Source organism: Sus scrofa, chromosome 2 (assembly GCF_000003025.6).
Source record: "Sus scrofa isolate TJ Tabasco breed Duroc chromosome 2, Sscrofa11.1, whole genome shotgun sequence".
NCBI classification, from domain to species: domain Eukaryota; kingdom Metazoa; phylum Chordata; class Mammalia; order Artiodactyla; family Suidae; genus Sus; species Sus scrofa.
In genome coordinates, this window is record NC_010444.4 from 6,276,448 (window position 1) to 6,296,788 (window position 20,341).

General features: G+C 55.1%; 2 protein-coding genes across 6 annotated transcripts in view; both read right to left on the reverse strand.

The window, feature by feature from the left end:
* Positions 1-862, reverse strand: part of PACS1 (phosphofurin acidic cluster sorting protein 1) — a 138,965-nt gene extending 138,103 nt beyond the window's left edge. Inside the window, 1 exon segment of the mRNA XM_021082811.1 lies at positions 364-862. Within this exon segment, the coding sequence (XP_020938470.1) occupies positions 364-713 (350 nt within the window). The 5' untranslated portion in view covers positions 714-862.
* SF3B2 (splicing factor 3b subunit 2) lies at positions 2,592-19,103 on the reverse strand. Of its 5 annotated transcripts, none has more exons than XM_003122505.4 (22): positions 17,016-19,103; positions 16,808-16,854; positions 16,430-16,507; positions 15,100-15,348; positions 14,854-14,904; positions 13,791-13,908; positions 13,048-13,148; positions 12,599-12,695; positions 12,344-12,435; positions 11,786-12,001; positions 11,526-11,663; positions 11,257-11,337; positions 10,862-11,089; positions 9,642-9,791; positions 8,882-8,971; positions 8,665-8,772; positions 6,886-6,993; positions 6,489-6,631; positions 6,296-6,397; positions 3,473-3,572; positions 3,182-3,367; positions 2,592-2,843 (listed from the first exon to the last, which is right to left on the reverse strand). In XM_003122505.4, the coding sequence occupies exons 1-22, from the start codon at positions 17,146-17,148 to the stop codon at positions 2,772-2,774; spliced, it is 2,688 nt and encodes an 895-aa protein (XP_003122553.1). In that variant the 5' UTR covers positions 17,149-19,103; the 3' UTR covers positions 2,592-2,771. The 5 variants fall into 5 exon arrangements, with proteins under 5 accessions (XP_003122553.1, XP_005660723.1, XP_005660724.1 ...); XM_005660666.3 differs by having other exon boundaries at positions 16,808-16,857; positions 17,016-17,203; XM_005660667.3 differs by having other exon boundaries at positions 14,854-14,901; positions 16,808-16,857; positions 17,016-17,197.

Below are 20,341 nucleotides of genomic sequence, written 5' to 3' on the forward strand. Positions count from 1 at the left end.
AGGCTGGGAAGAGTCTGTGACTTAACGCCGGGAAACTGACTGTCAGGAAGGCCGGGTTCGGTCAGATCAACGAGAGAAGGCCCAGAGCTGAGAGTCCACAAGGCCCGGCTCAGGGAAGGGAAGAGGGTGGTCCCGGCCCCAGACAGAAGGTGGGGATGCCAGCAGAGGGCGGGGTCCCCGCAGGAGGCGTCCCCAGAGGCTGGGCAGCAGCCAGGCCCGACAGCCAAGCAGCCTGGGGAATCTAGGGTCGGGGCGTCCCCTTGGGCGATGGGACGGGGAGGAATGAGAAGGCGGGGGGGCCTGTCACAGACTCTGCTGGGCGGCCCCCGAGGGCCGGGTCCCCCCACCCCGCCCGCTGCTCACCTGGGCACGCAGCTGGACGAGCTCCGGTCCACCTCCCAGGTGGCGTACAGGTTCATCTGCACGGGGGCGGGGGTGCGGCCTGGCCCCGGGCCGCCGGCGGGCGCGGAGCCCGAGGCCACCGCGACGGCCATGGAGGTGGAGGTGGACGAGGACGAGGAGGAGGCGGCCGCTGCCGAGGTGGACGAGGACGACGAGGTGGCCTGGGCCAGCTTGGGGGGCGTCGGCTGCTGCGGCGCTGGCTGCTGCTGCGGCGGCTGCTGCGGCGGGGACTGGGCGACCCCAGAGCCCCGCTGGCCGCTGCCGCCCCCGGCGCCTCCGGGACCACCGCCCGCCCCTCCGCGTTCCGCCATGGCCCGGCCGGAGGTGGGGAGGCGCGGGGGTTACGGGGATCGAGGTGACGCCGAGCGGACGCCCAGGCTTCTCCCGCGGCGGCGGCGGCGGCGGCGGCGGGGGCTCGACTCGTCTGCTCGGCCCGCCCGAGCGCGCGAGCGAGAGGCTGCACGCACGCGCGGGGCCTCGCGGCGCGCGGTCCTCGCGCTCGCCCGCCGCTGCCTGTTGCGGCTCGCGCCGCCGAGACACTGGGTGGGCGTGTCCGGGGCGGGGGGCGGGGAGCCCTGGCCCGCGCCGGCCCCACCCAGCGCCGAGGGGCGGGGCCGCGCTCGCGCCCGCGCCCCCGGCGGGCCCAGGAGCGCGCGCCCCTCGCTCCTCTGGAGGAGGGCGGGAGGCTGGGGCCCACAAACGGCACGTCTTTTTGAATTCGCGGCCCGGCGGCAGCCAGCCGACCCCTCTCCCCTACCCCGCGGCCCTTTTGGCGTTGGCGGCGGCAGCTGAGCCAGCGGAAACCCCGCTTTTCCGGGGCGCGGCCCCGGCCGGGAGGGCGCTGCCGCGGGGGCGCGCTTCATCCCCTTGGGTCTGTGGACCTGAAGCTGAACCCGCCGCCCACCCAAGCCCGTCTAGTGACCGCCGACCTGACCCCGGCCCTGCAGCCCCGAGGCTTCTTCGCCACGACCAGCAAGGGAGCGATGGAGACCCGGGGGCCGGCTGGCCGCCTGCGTGCCGGGCAGTTTCCGCCCCCCTGCTTCTCCCCAGTGTGGGCAGGGGCTCAAGGACCCAGTCCAAAAGGCCTTGGCAAGGGTGAATTATAAAGTTCTGATCCATCTGGAGCCAGCCCTTTCTTTTCTGTCCCTAATGTCCCCCTCCCTCAAAGAACCATTTAGAGTCCCAAGCCCCCATCTCTGCCCTCAATTTCCTTTACTTGGAATGTGTTTCTGCTTCATCACTTACTAAATTTCTAAAAAGGCCTTGCTCAACTGCCTCATCCTCCCCGGAGTCACCCACACTCCCCACTCCTGAAACTGTCATGAAGCCTCCAGCTCCGCAACACCTCTGGTGCAGTGGCAGAGTGACTCTCTCCCACCAGCACTTGCCAAATGCCTGGTGGACCCACTGTTCCAATTTAGTCTAGCCTGTCAGAAAGACTTCTCAGGACAGGGGCCCTAAAACCTGGGAATGTTAGTCCCCCCACCACTACCCCGGCCCCCACCAAAACCTGGAGACTGACTGACAAAACCACCCAGGGGCTCACACGTGCTCAGGAAAATCTAGATTGTGGGCTGTCTTCTCTCCCAGGTAAGGACTTAGACCTCCTTGGCCACAGGGTCTATCAGGAAGGCCCGACCTGGCCTACTTCCCGAGCCCACTGGGCTTCCTCAGCCCAGCCAGGGCGCTAAGCTGGCTATTTTTAGTCCCCAAGGACACAGTGGTAAGGTCAAACCAGACCTAAAAGTCCTTCCCCCAGAGCCTTCCTACAAAGCAGGCAGTGGTAAAACACACAATCTCAGATTTAGCTTCAGCACCAGTCTCAACTGCCACACCTGATCCGGTGCCTGCCCCGTCATCACTGGAGCAACTTGTTGTAGAAAATGATTTTTTTTTTTTTTTCCAGGACCACACCCATGGCATATGGCGATTCCCAGGCTAGGGGTGGAATCAGAGCTACAGCTGCCAGCTACAGCCACAGCCACAGCCACTCAGAATCCAAGCCACATCCGTGACCTACACCATAGCTCACGGCAACGCCGGATCCTTGACCCACTGAGCAAGGACAGGGATGGAACCCGCATCCTCATGGATACTGATCAGGTTCATTACCACTGAGCCATGACGGGAACTCCTGTTAATTCTTTGGCAGGAAGGCACTAAAAGAAGACAGAGGAGGATCAGGAGCGTTAAATGTTCATCTCTTTCCTTGGGAAACAGCTTTATTTACAAAACAGGTCTAAAATAAGAACATGAACCTGAAAGGACAAGCCCTGGGGAGTAACAGGAGAGCTGGCTCTTGGGTATCCATGTGCGAAGCCCAGGTGTCCGGCAAAGGGCCTAAAGGAGGGCCGGGCGTGTGAGGGGACCTAAAATTTGAACTCCTTATATTTCTTGCTGCCCCCACGGCTGTCCTGGGGCTGAGCTTTCCGTTTCTTTTGCTGTAGGAGAGAAAGAGGAACAGGTTACAACAGGTTAAACAACCTGCTGCTCCCCAAACAAGGGTGCCCGACACAAGCACACAGGTCTGCAGAAAAAGCACTGCGACTGGATGCTCAAACCCGAGTGAGTCCCTCTCCCTCCCTGCACCTCAGCTGCATCTTCCTTCAAGAGGGTGGCCCGAGGGAGGATCTCCAAGGTTTCCAGCATCTGGGAAGCTCAGGGCAGCAGGCAGTGTGTCCTCTCGCTCCCTCACCACTAGAGGACACCACTGCGCTGACAAAGGAGGCCCTGCTCCCTGGCGCTCCCATAGCCAGCCTCCCGGGGAGTGAGCGCCCACCTTCTGCTTGGCAGCATGCTCAGCCACCATGTCGCTGAAGTCCTCTTTCTCCACTTGGGCCTGCTGCTCCCGCACGTGCTCCTCATACTTCTGGGTCATGGCCATGGGATCCAGCTCCAACTCTTCGGGTGCCAGGGCCACTTCCACACCTTGCAGCTCGGGGGCTGGGCCCTTCCGGCTCATAACCTGGAAAAGGAATCAGAGCCCTGTCACCTCCAAAGAGACACTCCAAGAGAAGCCCTCGCTCCCACGCTTTCCGAACCCCCAGAGCAGCGTCCTCTGAGTGCCCACCGTGGACATGTCATAGATGTGGGTCGATCCCATCATGGCCCCTCCAACGGTGGCTGTTCTCTTCTCCGGCAACACAGTGAAGAGCTGCGGTGTCTCACTTCTGCAAAGGACAAAGGCGTCAGGCCCATAAAGGCAGGGAAGACAGGGTCTCCAGAAGGGAAAACAAAAGGAACACAGGCAGCACCCCCACCGAGCTCCTGGAGAAAATCCAAGACACCCAGGGAACAATGGTGCCCACGCTGCCTCTACAGGTCCCAAAGACCCATGAGAGTGAAAAGTGCCACCTATTTCAAGCATCCTACTTGAGGAGTTCCCCAGCGGCCTCGTGGGGTGAGGAGCCGACGTTGTCACTGCTGTGGTGCAGGTTCAATCCCTGGCCTGGGAACTCTGGAAACTTCTGCATAACCAAAAGTGCAGCCAAAGAAAAAAGAAAAGAAAAATTCTACTTGAATGCAAAAACAAATCTAATATCAACCCAGACCATGGGTTCTTCCCTACCTCGCCCAGGAAGAAGTGAAAATTTATTTCCACAAAGCAGCCAGACAGACACCGAGAAAGAGAATTCAGATCCTGTCGCTCCTTTGTTCCAGACCCCCTCAGGCTTCCAATCACTGTCTGAATAAACCCACTTTACCCGGGTCTAAGGGCGTCAGACTTGGTCCCCTACTTAATCCCCGCTCGCTACATTCCAGCCACAGGACCCGTCGTCCTTTTTCTTGCTTGAATATGCATAACTTGAGACTTCTGTTTCCAGACAAGAAGTAACAGGGATCAGATTTACCCTCCCACCTGAAACAGTCAAAAAATGGGCGAAATAGATGAAACAGTGGTTTTCACGTCATTGGACGTGAAACAACAAAGGACCGTGATTCCTGAGATGCAGGAAACACGCGAGGCGATTCCTTCCACTGCGCACCTACTGCACCGAGTGTCCAGGCCACAGACGGAGGCGGGGGAACTGCTACAGAGCCCAGAGGACACCAGGAGTTGAAGGGATGAAGCTGAAAATGCAGGGAGACTAAGGCGATCAGAGATCCCAGGACAGAGAACTGGAGAAGAGGAATCCCCCAAGCTCTCGGGGGAGGTCCGCACGGGGGGAGCTACCAAGGCAGGGAAAGAACCACCACCGGAAGGACGAGTGGCAACAGACACGCCTGCTGCTCCCTTGGGACTGGGGACAGGGCCGAGCCCCACCAGCCGGACTGGAAAACCTCCTATTAACAGGAAACTGGGTAGAGTACAGGGTCTTAAGCCTCAGCTGGGGAGCGACTGAGCACTGCCTCGGTGCTGCCTGGTGAGCCTAGAGATCAAGACTATTTCCGAGAACCTTCACGACAACGCCGAACAAACGCTAGACACCATCCATGCTTCGCTACAGAAGTATGCTGGACCCAACAAGGTCCACTTCACAAAGTCGCAGGTCCCTCGAGAATGACCTGGAGTTCTCCGGTGGCTCAGTGGGTTAAGGATCTGGCATTGTCACTGCTGTGACTCAGGTCACTGCTGTGGCACGAGCTCGATCCCCGACCCCGGGAATCTCCACATGCAGCAGCCAAAAAAAGAAAAGAGCAGAAAAAAATATTTGCCAACGTGAAGACACAGGAATAGAAAATTTCTAAAATGAAACACAAGGAGAAAAAAGAAATAATTTAAGTGAACAGAGCATCAGTGAGAAGCAACACGATGGACAACTTCAAGAAATCTAATGGATATATACCTGGAATTCCCAAAGAAGAGGTCAAAGAGAAGGAAACAGAAAAAAGTATTTGGAGACGTTAATGGCCAGAATTTTCCCAAAATTAATAAAAACTATACATGCACAGATTCAAGATGCTTAACAAACTGCAAGCAAAGAAACATGAAGAAAACTACACCAACACCCTGCATCACCCCACACATCATACCCTGTTCCAAACAGTGGCAAGAGCAGATCTTAAAGGCAGCCAGTGAAAACTGACACGAATGCACAGAGGAACAAAGGAAAGTGACGGGACGAGTTTCCCGAAAGAACAACGCAAGAGGAGTTCCCAAGCGGGAACTCCTCCCGCTGGGGCAAGCAGGTTCAGGATCCAGCACAGGTCACAGCTGCAGCTCGGATTCAATCCCTGGCCTGGGAACTGCCATGTGCCTCGGATGCAGCCATTAAAAGAAAAGGGGGAAAAAAAGATGCAAGAAAGATGACACTGGAGTGACATCTTTAAAGTAATGAAAGAAAAAAACACAGTCATCCTAGAAATCTCTATCTTTCAAAAACAAACGCCACTAAATGGTTATTATTTTTGTTTGTCTTGGGTTTTTTTTGGGGGGGAGGGGAGTAGAAAAGCTTTATTGCTTTGCCAGGCAAACGGAGGCCACAGTGGACTAATGCCCTCAAAACCGTGTCACTGTTAGTTTTGTTTAAAGGGCACAATTATCTATTAGAGAATTTTAAGTTGCAAACTACCCTTCCCAGGCTTCTTTCATTTCCACCTACAATCCCTTCTGACCCAGATCGTTCTACTGCTGGCTTCTTCCCACCCTCCAGCTCTCAGCCCAAACACCCGCTCCTCGGTGGCTTCCCGAAGGCCGTCCCACCACCCAAATCCCTCTACATCCTGTTGCCCAGTTTCCTCTGCTACCCGTCCTGTCCACGCCTGAAATTATCTTGTCCTCTGATGGCTTGCTGACCTCACCCCAGTACCTAGAGCAGCGCCTGGCCTGGCACAGAGCGAGTGTTCGCTAATGGGTCAAAGGGGCAGGCGAGGACAACAAACGTCAGCCCGTCCACGCAGAGGCTGAAGGGAACGGCAACTCTCCCCGCTCGGCCCTGCCTGGTTCCCTCACCCGTCCATCGCCTCCTCAATCTTCTTCTTCCTCAGCTCAATGAGTTCAGGGGTCTCCATTCCTGCCGGCACGGACGAGAAGCCTCCGGGAGTGATGAGGCCGCTGTGAAGAGAGGAACGGGCCCTGGAGTCGAGACGAGGCTCCCCCAGACAGGCAGAGCCCTTCCGAGTGGCCTTCTCTCCGCCTCCCCCACCTGTCTGCAGGGGTGATGAAGCCTGTCTCATCCGGCTTGTCTTCATCGCTCTCCTCCTCTTCCTCTTCTTCTGAAGATTCTTCATCCGACGGCTCCAGCTCCCCCCAAGGGGTCCGATCAATCTCCTCTTCCTCAGTCTTGGTCTGAAAGACATCACTCACTCATCCGACAGATGTTCACAACATGCCCGGGATGTGCCGAGCGGCTGTAAACTCAAGGGGTGTAAGAGGAAACGGAAGATAATTGCTACCCGCAGAGAGCTCGGCTTCTAGCGGGAAGCCTGCAGGTGCTTTCTCAGGCTTCAGGACACCACCTCTCTGATAATGAAGCTATAAACCAACTATCTCTGAACTCCGTGACCTTACGTAAGACCAAGCTTGCCAGCCACAGCCCATACCTGAAATTCAGCAGCATTGGTTCCAAACACATCCCCATAGAGGGGTTTCCCGGTCTCATCGACTGGGGGTTTGCCCCAGCCACCAGCATGGTACCCGAAGGAACAGCTCTGCAAGACAGGAAATGCAAATCAGTTCCACTCCTGTGCTCCACGGGAACACTCACGCTCTGGGGGAAAGTCACGCTCCAAAGCACAGAACTAACACTTGGGAACTCCAGCTTCATTTCAGAGAAGAAGCAAACGTCACAGAGCATTACAAAGCAAGAGTGCTAAGCGACAAAAATCTGGAGGTAACAGGATACGGAGATGGGAAGCAGAAAGCCTGCTAGTAACTTCAGCCTTCAGGGTGGAGTTCATGCTGCCTAAAACTGAAACATGTACTTTGCAAGACACGACTCCAACTTCTTACTGATGTTCCTAATGTTGGCAAGCTTTCAGAATCTAGTTCTCTAAAGTGACAGAATTTTTTTTTTAAGGGCTTGTGCCATGTGGAAGTTCCCAGGCTAGGGATCGAATCTGAGCTGCAGCTGCCGGCCTATGCCACAGCCACAGCAACGCCAGATCCGAGCCATGTCTGTGACCTACACCGTAGCTGGTGGCAACACCAGATCCTTAACCCACTTGAGTGAAGCCAGGGATCAAACCCAGGTCTTCATGGCTATTGGTCGGGTTCATTACCATTGAGCCACAACAGGAACTCAAAGTAACAGAAATTTTTATCTGAAATTTAACAATCACTTCTTTCCCATTTTAATGACTGTTGTCTGTGAAATTTTTTATTGCTTTTTATTTAAAAACAAACTTAGCAGTTCCTGCTGTGGTGCAATGGGGTAAGAATCTGGCTGCAACTGCTCAGGTCACTATAGAGGCTAGGGTTTGATTCCCACCCTGGCACAGCGGGTTAAAAGATCCAGTTTTTCTTTCTTTTTTTTTTCTTTTTGCTATTTCTTTGGGCCACTCCCGCGGCACATGGAGGTTCCCAGGCTAGGGGTCGAATCGGAGCTGTAGCTGCCAGCCTACACCAGAGCCACAGCAATGCGGGATCCAAGCCGCGTCTTTGACCTACACCACAGCTCACGGCAACGCCAGATCCCCAACCCACTGAGCAAGGGCAGGGACTGAACCCGCAACCTCATGGTTCCTAGTCGGATTTGTTAACCACTGAGCCATGACGGGAACTCCAGATCCAGTTTTTCTGCAGCTGTGGAGTAGGGCACAGCTGCGGCTCAGATTCAATCTCTGGCCCCAGAACTTCCATATGCCATGGGTGCAGCCATAAAAAAAGAAAAAAAGGTAAAAAATAAAAATAATTTGCAACAAAATAGATTACTATTTTTAATGAAAAAAAGAAAGAAAACAGCATGAAGTTCATTCTCTAAAGGTTTTTTAAGTTTTGACTATTTCTCCAATGGTATTACCTCAATATAGAGATTTCTGAAGAAAAGAAATTAAAAAAAATAAGTTTAATGCCACTCTTAAAATTCTATCTGTCCATCCATGTACACATCAGAGAGAGATATCTGGAAATACATTCACCAGATATTAAACCTGGTTATTTCTGAGTGGTGAAATGTGAGCAATATGTGTTTTCATCTTTGTTCTCAATTCTGACTGACCATTTTATGACACACGTCTCGTGGTTTTCTTAAAACAAAAACCATACTCCTTTAATTTGAAAAAAAGCCAAAAGACACACAGTAGAAGAAAAGAAAAAAAATCCTCCTCTAGTTAAAGAGCCAGCTCCTCCCTTAGAAGAAGGACAGAAAGGAAAGCTCTCACCTCGGGGATGGGCGAGTTCAGCCCCGGGATCTTCAGGTTGGGGTACGACGGGGGCGGCCCGTAGCGCTGCATGGCGATCAGCCACGGGGGAGGGACCTTGTGTGCGTTCTGCAGGACGAGAGAGGACGGGCTCCCACCTGCCCGACCCGAGCCCTTGGCTCCCCCGCCCCATGCCCAACCTCTTCTCTGTTTGCCCAGCCAGGTAACTGGCACTCACTGGTCCTACTGGCATCCCCAAGGAAATCCGCAGCTCATCAGACAAATCGCCTGGCTTCTTCTCCTTCAGCCGTGTCTCAAACTCCTTCCCCTGAGGAAAAAGCAGAGCATGCCGTGCTGTGGGCTCCAGACACACACTGGGAGGTTACCTGCCAGGGGGCGGGAGAACAAAGAGGTCCCAAACCACAGCAGACAGAGTCCCTCGGAGGACTACCTAGTTCCCAGGGTTCTCGTCACCTCTGCCCCCGGCCGCGCCGGGGGTGGGGAATGATGATAAAAGCCAGGAAGTGGAGGGGGCAGGCACTCCCGCTGTGAGCGCACAGCCACTTCTAAGGACAGGCTTTCTCATCTCCCGGGTGGGGGCTTGGAGAAGACCGTCTCCAAGGGCCTTCGGCCTCAAAAATCCCACGACACCGCGCTGACTAACATCTCAAGGGCCAGAACAAAAAAACCAAAACAAGACAATTTTCTCCTGCCCCCAAGAGGGAATGTTTCCTAAAGCATCTGCCCTCGGCCCCTGTTTCTAAACTACCCACATACACGACTGCTGCCTCGAAGATGCGATCCGCATCCCTCCTCCAGAAAAGCACCCCTCGCTGCAAATGCCACCCCATCCAAGGGCAGCTAGTGGACAACCCAGAGCCTGAGGCGAGAGGGCCACCGGCCCCACCTCCAGCTTCCAAAGCCCCTGGGACCCGGCGTTCCGGGGTGGTGACCCAAGGCAGAGCCCTGCCCCCGCCCTCCCCGCCCCCGCTGCCGACCTCGTAGTACAGGTCCCCGTGGATGGTCAGCTTGGGCTTGGTCTGCCACTTGAAGAAGGCGTCGTGCAGCTTCTGGTAGTCGATGTCGATCTTGCCCATCTTGGGCCGGACCTTCTCTCGCATCTTGGACTTCATGGTCTTCTGCTCCTCCTGCGGGGATGGCACGGGGTACGGGAAAGGCCCTCAAAGTCCAACTCTGGCCAGATCTGGCCTCCCGCTCCCAAAAGAGATGGGGGAAACCTCATCCGTCTTAACTCCCAAGTCACCCAAATGCTTCCTGCTCAGTCCAGCCCCTCAAAGTTACACGACCCGTGCAGAACAAAATAGATGCATCATAAGAAATCACAATCAGCTACGTACATCAAATAATTTTTAAGCCATGGGATCAAGGGACTGACTCCTCAGCTCCCTCTGCAGAGACCTGGGTGACTAGGGCCTGACAAGGCACAGTTCTCACCACCTACTTCGGCACTTGCTGCATTTGTACACCACCCACAACTATCACCTATTCAGAGTATTTAATTAAAAACTTTAAACTTGGAGTTCCCATTGTGGCACAATGGTTAACGAATCCAACTAGGAACCATGAGGTTGTGGGTTCCATCCCTGCCCTTGCTCAGTGGGTTAAGGATCCTCCAGTGTTGCCATGAGCTGTAGGTTGCAGACGCGGCTCAGATCCCGCACTGCTGTGGCTCTGGCGTAGGCCAGGGGCTACAGCTCCAGTTAGACCCCTAGCCTGGGAACCTCCATATGCCACGGGAGTGGCCCTAGAAAAGGCAAAAAGACAAAAAAAAAAAAAACTTAAACTTAAGAAATTACTCAACCAGCATACAATTCCAGCCACAAGTGTATCCAGTTCATATAATAAGCAGAGAACCAGACACAGCGAGAAGCAACGTGCAAGGAAAGGAATCACCACGTGCCTCTAGATCAGAGAGCCGGGAAGGGCAGGCATGGACGCGAGGAGCCCGGGGCGAAAAGAGAGCCACACAGAACCGGAAGTGGGGAGCACCGGCCTCAACAGAGGTGAGGTCTGCCTTTCACGTGATGCCCTGCCCCTCCTGCCCGCCCCGCCAGGCGTCATACGCAGCGCTGACTTCCAAACTTAAGACTGAATCAGCAGACAACGAACGTGTAGGTGGGTTTGAGGGAAGCCCATTTGGAAGCAGGCTGCTGTCAAGGTCCGCCAGGGCAGACCTGAGCCCCGGCCAGGCCCTCACCTTCTCCTGCAGGGCCTCCCGCATCTCCTGGATGCCTGTGCGTTTGATGAAATCTGGCAGCTCGAAGGGGGGCTTCTCGATGCCTCGTTTGCCCTGCAGGTACTTGCGCTTAAAACACCAGTGGCGGGGCACAGGCACAGAATTCCGCGTGGCCTTGAGGTGAACCAAGAGCTTGGGGTCCTGGGCCGTCACGTCATGCATCTCCACAACATCAGGCCGAGCCACAAGCTGGAGAACGACACGGCAACAGCCCTCTAGAGAGCTGGACCTCGAAGATCGGCAGCCCACTGGCTTTCCCTTCCTCAAAGGGCCCCCTTCGGAGCCCTCCCCACCCCCCGACCCCCTGGGGCTCCCGGAGCTCCTCTCCCAGGGCCTGGGGAGCTCTCAGCTCTCACCTGCTTGAGTTCAGCCACAGTGAAGCGATTCATTCTGCGCAGCTTCTTCTTGGACAACTTAGGGGCTTCTGGCTTCTTCTCCTAGAACAGAGCAGTCCTCTCTTTTGAGCAGGATTCTTAGGTGTGAATCAGGCCGCCCGGTTTACCCTGAAACTTAAGCCACCAAAGGGCTCCTCCCCTGCGAGAGTTCGCCAAGGTCCCTCGCTGGCGGCACCTCAACCTCCCGGTCCCAAGGTCCCTGCTCCCCGACAGGAGGCCGTGGGCCTCACCTGTTCGTCATCGCTGCTGTCATCGTCGCTGTCCTTGTGCTCCTCCTCAAAGCCCTTCTTCTTGGGCACCGCAGAGTTCTCCAGTTTGTCGAGCTTCTCTGGCTCCTTCTCTTTCTCCTTCTTCACGTCATCGGTGAGCTGACGAGGCAGACAACGTGGAAACCCCAGCCCGGCCCGCCGCCCCCTCCAGTTCCTGAACCAGGCGCCAAGAGATGCCCTCGCACCCTGCCTTGCCCCCTCCCGGTGCGCTGCTCTTGTACCTTGAAAGCCTCAAAGATCCTCTTGAAGAAGATGAAGTTGGGCTCGTAAATTTCAGGCTCTTCGGTCACGTACTCAATTTCAACATCGGCCGCGGGCGAGTCGGAGCCACGGGACCGGCTGGACTCCTTCTCTCGGTCCCCGGAGCTCTCCGACGACAGCCCCCGCACCCGCTGGGGCTTTTTCTTCTTCTTTCGGTTCCGACGCTTCCGGTTTTTCTGCCAAAATGAGGAAAACCAACTGGGTCCAAGAATCCCAGTACCGAGCCGGCCTCCCAGCCCCACGTCTCCTCGCCCATTTTCCCCGAGGGACCAAGAAAAGAGGCCTTGAAGTCACACCACAAAGACGTGGGCTCCTGAGTAAATGACTGCGTCTCGCAGAACCGTGGTTACTTCAGCTCTAAAATGCGGGCACGCGTGGTATCAGAACCCAAAGGATGAATGTCAACGGGACGAAAACCAGCAGGAAGATGCTTCGGACAAGGAACTGGCGCAAAACAGCAGCTGCTGTTCAGTGAACGCTCAGAAGTCGTCCCGTCCAGACCCAGGTCCACCGCGTACCTCTTTTTTGGACACGGACACGCTGTCCTCCTCGGTCTCTGACGCCGACGGGCCCAGGGACGAGCGCGTGTCTGTTTCCATCTCCTCCTCGTCTGTGAGGCAGAAAGGGGGCCATCAGTCTCTTCACAGGAACCACCCTTTACCAAGAGCCATTTTCCCTCAGAACCTCCTCAGGAAGGCAGGAGGGAGGCGGCCGTAGCCAGAGCTGCGGCAGGTTCTGTCCCTGCGGCCCTCGGGACACGAGGACACACTCACCCTGCTGAGAGTTCATCTCTTCCTGGCGGCTCTCCTTCAGCTGCAGGATCTTTTCCAAAGCCTGGGGGATCTTGGGGCCCACAGAGGGGTCGTCCATCTGCCAGAGACAACCCGGGCAGAGGGGTGGTGACCGTGCCCGCCTCCCTGGGCCGCGGCTCTACCTCTGCTACCACAAAGGCTGCTGCCGGGTGTTGGGAACAGCGGCCGACACCAGCTGCATCAGGTCACCCTCAGTAACCCTCCGGATGCACCCCGGGACCCAAGCCCCGAAATGTCACCCAGACCCTACTTCCTACCCCATATACCTTTTAAATAAACAGGGCTCCCCCCACCCAATCCCGGCCCCTCAGAAGTCCTCCCACCTGCTCTCAAATCCTTCTTTAAAAATCTGGAAATACTCCCCTCCTAAAACACACTCCGCCCTCTCTATGAAAAACCACCAATCTCACCTCTCTGTTCTCATCTCCAGGGGGTGGTGGGGGACCACGAGGCCGAGGAACAGGGGCCCCCATAGGCAAAACAGTGGGAGTGGGGCCCACCGGGGCAGCTACTGAAAGAAGAAGAAAAAAAAAAAAAAAATCTAACGTCAGAAGGGACAAAACACTCCCTGTGCTTTCCTTGCTAAAAAATCAGGGTCATGGTTGGCCTTGGGAGAGGGGTGGCCAGAAGGGAGCCGGGAGGGTTTGTGTACTGCTGGGGTTTTTTTCTTTTGTCCTTCCAGGGCTGCACTGGCGGCATGTGGAGATTCCCAGGCTAGGAACTGAATCCTAGCTGTAGCTGCTGGCCCCCACCACAGCCACAGCCACGCCGGATCCTCAACTCACTAAGCAAGGCCAGGGATCGAACCCATGTCCTCAAGGATGCTAATCAGATTAGCTTCTGCTAAGCCATGATGGGAACTCCTCTGTACTGGTAGTCTGGATCTTGGTCCAGGTGCAGCTGTGTTCAGTTTGTAGAAATTCACCGATCCCTATCTTTAAAACATGTGCACTCTTTTTTATTTTGGTCTCACCCACAGAGTGCAGAAGTGATCAAACCCACGCCACAGCACTGACCTGAACCACGGCAATGACAGTGCTAGATCTTTAACCTACGAAGCCACACAGGAACTCCCCGTGTCCTCTTTTGATGTGATATACACTGGTCTGAGAATTTTAATCACCTTCCTTGCCCTTCCCTTCCAAGGCCTTACCTCGAGCACCCAGAGGAGGGCGAACACCAATCTGGCCCAAGTCCTGTGGGGGCCGAGGGACTGGGGTGCCCATCTTGGCAATCTCCTGCTGCCGTTCCTGCTCCAGTAACACGGCTGCCTGCGGGAGGGAAGCAGTGGAGACACAGCTCGGGAAATCCTTTGGGCAGGCGGGCCCTGGCAAATGCATCCTTTCAGCCAGATTATACACCCAAGGCGAACAATCAGGAACCACTGGAGTTGTGACACCCTGGCCACGCCCACACTTCTGGGCTATTGATCCGAATGAGGGAGCCCTCTCATCACAAGAGAAAACCCCAGGAAATAACACCAAGCAAAACGGGGGGAACTCCTGATTCCTAACAGAGAATTTATTACTTAGTAAACACTGCCTTCTCCTTTTCAACAAAATTTTTCTTCCCCCCAAAATTAAGTATTTCTAAGGAACAGTGATTTCTAATCTTTCTCAAGATCTGGCACAACCTGGGCAAAGATGGTTCAATGTAAATGTTTCCCTATTTGTTGCTATTAAAAGTCATTTTCTAATACTCCAAAGTAATCCATCAGGTAACTGGTACAATGCATTTCTGGGACCAAACGTCCTTTCTTTTTAGGGCTGCATCTGCGGCATATGAAAGCTCCCAGGCTAATCAGAGCTGCACCTGCAGGCCTATCCCACAGCCACAGCAACACTGGATCTGAGCCACATCTGTAACCTACACTACAGCTAGCAGCAAAGCTGCATCCTTAACCCACTGAGCAAGGCCAGGGATCGCACCTTTCATGGCTACCAGTCGGTTTCTTAACCTGCTGATCCACAGTGGGAACTCCCTGGGTCTAAACATCTTATGTATCATTCCCTAACTTAGGGCCATCGTGTTCAACTAAATCTGATACAAACGACTCAATTACCCCCCGAGTCCTCACCTAAATGGTATCACCTAAGACTGACAGGGGTCAGAAAACTTTTCCTGAATGGTACTTCTTATTTCAGACACTAAACAATAAAAGTGACAGGCAATGGACTGGACCATGGGGTCAAAAGTTAGGATGAGGGAGGCATTACCCGCTTCTGCTGCTCCAAAAGCTCATGTTCCTTCAGTGAATGATCCCCCTGCTTAAAAGAGAAAACAAGCTCATTTCAGCACCAAAATCCCACAGGCCAGTCGGCCCCAACTCTGCTCCCAGCCAGGGCCCAAGTTCTAGTCTTTGGTCCAGACCTTCCCAGAAGCCTTAGGCCCCAGGATCCGGCTCCCTCTGAGGCTCCACTTCCCATTCAGGACCCTGATGAGCCCCAGGCTCAGGCTGCTACCTGCTTGGCACGTTCCTCTTGCTGCATCAGCAATGCCGCCTGCTGCTGCGCCAGCTTTAACCGCTCTTCCTCGGACAGTGCCACAGGTTCACCCACTCGGAGAGGAGGAGGGGGGCCCAAGTTTGGAGGGCGGGGTCCAACTGCCATGGGAAAGCCAAGGCCAAGGCCAGGTGGAGGTGGTGGGGGTGGTGGAGGAGGCTGTAGAGGGGGGAGTCCCATGGGCGGGGGTGGCATGGGAATCCCAGAGAGCTGTGGGGGAAAAAAAAATGACCATTAACTGGAGGCACTGATCTACTACAAATACTTGCTGGGGAACTACAATGAGCCAGGTGCTGGGATTCAAAGTCAAACGACACACAGTTCTTGCATTCAAGAAAAAGACTACTCTTGGAGTTCCCATCGTGGCTCAGAGATTAACAAACCCGACTAGCATCCATGAGGACACAGGTTCGATCCCTGGCCTCACTCAGTGGGTTAAGAATTTGGTGTTGCCAGGCGCTGTGGTGTAGGTCAAAGATGTGGCTCGGATCTGGCATTGCTGTGGCTGTGGTGTAGTTGACAGCTGCAGCTCCAATTTGACCCCTAGCCTGGGAACCTTCATATGCTGCAGGTGTGGCCCTAAAAAGACAGAGACAGAAAAAAAAAAAAAAGGAAAAAAAAAAAAAACAAAAAACACTCCATAGCCACATCAAGAAAGGAGAATTCGGGAGTTCACATTGTGGTTTACCAGTTAAAAAACCGATCAATATCCATGAGGACTCGGGTTCAATCCCTGGCCTTTCTCAGTGGGTTAAGGAGCTGGCATTGCTGCAGGTCATAGATTTAGCTCAGATCCAGAGTTGCTGCGGCTGTGGTGTAGGCAGGCAGCTACACCTCCAATTCCACCCCTAGCCTGGGACCTTCCATATGCCACGGGTGTGGCCCTAAAAAAAAAAAGGAAGGAAGGAAATAAAGAAAGAAAAGACAAGAAAAGAAAAGAAAGAAAGGAATCAAATCAGGGAGGAAGCCCTAATTTGTCACTGAATAACATGGGAACAGTGTGCTGGGACAGCAAAAAAAGAGGTTAATTACTTCTACCTGGAGGAGGATGGGACGATCAAATTAGGCTTACAGATATTTAAGTTGAACTTTGAAGGACCTGTAGGATTTGGAGGAGCTGTCACAGCAAAGGAAGCAAAGATGAGGACCAAGGGAGAACTGAAGAGTTCCCAATTCTGTCATCACAGTACCACCCAAACTGCTGGTTGCAACCTCCAAACACACACTCCATATGAGAGGAGGGGCTACTCTGGGCAAAAAGGGATCCTAACAAGTGGGAAGACCGCCCTACCTGGGCTGACATAGGAGGGGGAGCAGCTTTGTCCCCATCTTCACCTCTCAGAACAGGCCGACTCAGGACGATGCCAGTCTGCGAAAGAGAAAGGGCTCCAGGTCAGTCCAAAAGGAGCTAGCTGTTCCGCTAAACAATGTTCGCTCGTGTCCGTTCGACAAAATTTACCCAGGGTCTGTCTGCCAGAGCTCAGACGGGGTTCTGGGGGGGGACCAGCATGTACAGAAACGATTACAACAAAGAAGACAAGAAGAGACAAAAAGAGCAAGACCTCACTCGCTGTACCGAGATACATCAAGAACGAAGAACGAAGCGTGAGGGATCACGAACCGCCTCCTCCAAAAGCTCGGCCTATCCTGACATCCCACCAACACTTACCTGGCGGGTGTAGGTCTGCAGCCTTTCCACCAGCTCCTCGCGACTCCCTGCTGGGCAAAGCACAGGATCAACGGGGTAAGGCAGGCGGAGCAGGCCCAAGTCAAGCCCCCGCCCCCCCCAACTCTTCCGCCCCCGGGTCTCCGGGGTAACCAGCTCCGCTTCCCCGCGGGCCTACACTTTCCGGCCCTTGACCACCCGTGCTCCTCACCCTGGATTGGAGCGCCGATCTCCGCTAATTTGGCCTGAAGCTCCTGAGCAGCCCAGGCACCATAATGCCCAGGAGGCGGCGGCGGCGGCAGCTGCAACTCTCCTTTCGGAGGCTCGGGATGCTCGGCCGCCATCTTAGCCGCAGGAAGGCGCGCGACCCACCCGGAAGCTCGGGCCGGCCTCCCGGCCCGCTTCCCGGAACTTCCGGCAGCGCCATACGCCACGTCCGCTCGAGGCTGGTTAGGCGGACCACCCTCTGCGATTCGTCAATGGTCCCTAGGCGGCCTGGCCGCGAAGCCTTCTGGGAGTTGTAGTGCGCAGATCACGGTCTTTGCGGGCTCAACAGGATAGGGCCTCTGGGAGGAGGGTGGTCCGTCGCAGTACCGGGAACGCTGGGGGCCGGAGCCGGGGTGGGACTGTGGGGACCGCTGGTCCGGAGCGGAGGATGTGCTTTCTGCGTCTCGCTGACCGCTGCGCAGACCTCCCCGCCTCCGGCCCGACTCCAGCTCAGGCGGGAGAGGCCCAGGCGCAGACGTTCCCGAGGACTCATTCCCCGGGCGGCCGCGCGCTGTGGGCGCCGGGCGGGAGGTTGCAGCCGATGCCTGGGATAAAACAGTGTCTGATTGTCTGCCCGCCCACTCCCGGCCCAGGCTTGGATGAATGGCCTGAAAGGGAATCGGAGCCGGAATGGAGCGGGCCCTCCGGGCTGAGCTCCAACTGCCGACCTGGGGGAAGGGCCACACTAAAGACCCTTTTTCCACCTTCCCGGCTAGCTCAAATGTCATCTCCTAGCTCAAATGTCATCTCCGCTGAGCCATCTCCTGCCGCCTTCCTTTCCTGCTCTGGAGCTTCCATAACACGTCCAAACCTCCGTCATTTGTTTTAAAGTCTTTCTTGCCCCTTATCCACACTTCCAACCCCAAAGAAATGAGTCTTGGAGTTCCCATTACGCCTCAGCAGGTTACGAACCTGACTAGGATCCCTGAGGATGCGGGTTCGATCCAGGCCTCGCTCAGTGGGTTAAGGATCCAGCGTTGCCATGAGCTGTGGCAGCTCAGATCTGGTGTGGCTGTGGCACAGGCCAGCAGCTGCAGCTTCGATCTGACCCCTAGCATGGGAATTTTCATATGCTGCAGGTTCAGCCCTAAAAAGTAAAAAAAAAAAAAAAAAAAAAAAAAAGGCATGAATCCTTTTTACTGTCTCACAGTACCTGGCGTTAAAGAGGCGCTTAATTGGAGTTCCCTTCATGGCACAGTGGTTGACGAATCCAACCAGGAACCATGAGGTTGCGGGTTTGATCCCTGGCCTTGCTCAGTGGGTTAAGGAGCTGTGGCATAGGTCGCAGACGTGGCTCAGATCCTATGTTGCTGTGGCTCTGGCGTAGGCCAGTGGCTACAGCTCCAATTAGACTGGGAACTTCCATATGCTGCGGGTGTGGCCCTAGAAAAGACCGGAAAAAAAAAAAAAAAAGAATCGTCTTTATGGCGACAGGATAAACTCAGGCCCTTTTCTTTCCTCATCCCTAGCAGCCTACTGGCGCAGCTGACCCTGCCTGGTGCTCCCCTGCCCCACCAGTGGCCTGTGCCCCTTATGTGTCCGCCTTCACGTCTCCCTGTCCTAACTACTTCCTGCCTTTGCCACTAGCAGTGAGGTCCCTCTCCCATTCTAGCTCTGCTCTCTGACAGCCAGGCTTACCTCGCGCGCGCGCACGCGCGTGTGTGTAGGTCTCATTATCCCCATACCCCTACACTCCTCAGATCTCTCTACCATGCCCTATTTCACCAACCATCCCCAAGAGGAATACCTGGGAGCAGGGAAAAAAGAATGAGACGTCAGGTCCAGGGAAGGTGAGATTTAGGAGAGACAAAGTAAAGGACTGGGCCACGAAGCTTGCTTACATCCTAACCCTGGCTAGGAAATTCTCTTTGCTCCTGCCCGAACCTGGACTCTTCCCTTTTTCATCACTACCACCACCCCAGTCTCCTGACACTCCCAGAAAAGACAAACCCAAAAAGGAAAGAACAGTAGTGCCTTCCTCTCCAGCCTGTCTGCCCAGACAGAACCATTCCTGACCCAAAGGAAGTGTCCTCCTGGTCCCTTTTACTGGAAAGCCACGGCAGGTCATCTGAAGCCAGGGGCCTCCACGGCACAGGTTATGTGCTAAGGAAGAGGCTGGGGGTCTCAGAGGCAGGATGAACTAAGGGCTAATGGCTGAGGATGCAAAGTAACCAGGGCCAGAAAGGGACAGGCCAAGTGGGGCCTCATTTTACCATAAGAGCCCTAGGACCCAGACAGGATAGGACCCCCCCACACCCCCAGTTGTGCAGAAGGGAAGACTGAGGGACAGAGAGAAACTGACATGCCCGAGGGGCTAGACTGGGACCACGAGCAGTTCTCTGGACTCTGAGGGTCCCCAACCCTTCTCTGCCTTAACAAAAACACTCTCATGATACCCACCTGTGTGGGTCTGGAATGGAATCCACCCAAAGCTGGCAAGCTCCAGGATGCTTGCCATACCAGGCCAAGAAGGCGGGATAAAGCAGGGGTTCATGAGAACCACATAAGTAAATGTGCAGCTCTCGGGGCCTGGTATGACTTTGGGAGGTGCGGCTGCTTGGCTTCCAGGTGGTTGGAGCTAAGTGCTAAGAAGGCAATAGAGGAGTTCCCGTCGTGGCACAGTGGTTAACGAATCCGACTAGGAACCATAAGGTTGCGGGTTCGGTCCCTGCCCTTGCTCAGTGGGTTAACGATCCTGCGTTGCCGTGAGCTGTGGTGTAGGCTGCAGACGCGGCTCGGATCCTGCGTTGCTGTGGCTCTGGCGTAGGATGGCAGCTACAGCTCCGATTGGACCCCTAGCCTGGGAACCTCCATATGCCGCGGGAGCGGCCCAAGAAATAGCAAAAAGAAAGAAGAAAAAAAAAGAAGGCAGTAGAACATTCAAGACCCCTCTCACACAAGGTTCAAGCAGCGCCTTCACATTTATCACCTCTGCAGTCTCTGAACAGCTCCAAGAACAGCTCCCCACTGTAGAGCTGGAAGCAACCAGGCCCACGGAGTTGCTTCTTGACTCTGGAACTTAAGTTCAACCAGGGTAGAACCTGAGTTCTCTGACTCCTAGCACAAATGCCCAGGCAAGGGTCCCAGGCCCACTAAAGCTCTGGTCAAGAGTGAATACATTCTTGGAGTTCCCGTCGTGGCTCAGTGGTCGACGAATCCGACTAGGAACCATGAGATTATGGGTTTGATCCCTGGCCTCGCTCAGTGCGTTAAGGATTCGGCATTGCCGTGAGCTGTGGTGTAAGTCGAAGACGCGGCTCGGATCTCACA

What these genes read in the sequence shown, in the direction of transcription:
- SF3B2 (XM_005660666.3), bottom strand. Translation starts at nt 17,148, where the DNA reads ATGGCGGCCGAGCATCCCGAGCCTCCGAAAGGAGAGTTGCAGCTGCCG. An exon ending in CCAATGCTGCTGAATTTCAG is followed by an intron (nt 6,632 to 6,885) that starts GTATGGGCTGTG and finishes GATGTCTTTCAG; the next exon opens with ACCAAGACTGAGGAAGAGGA. An exon ending in ACATCTATGACATGTCCACG is followed by an intron (nt 3,368 to 3,472) that starts GTGGGCACTCAG and finishes TTCCTTTTCCAG; the next exon opens with GTTATGAGCCGGAAGGGCCC.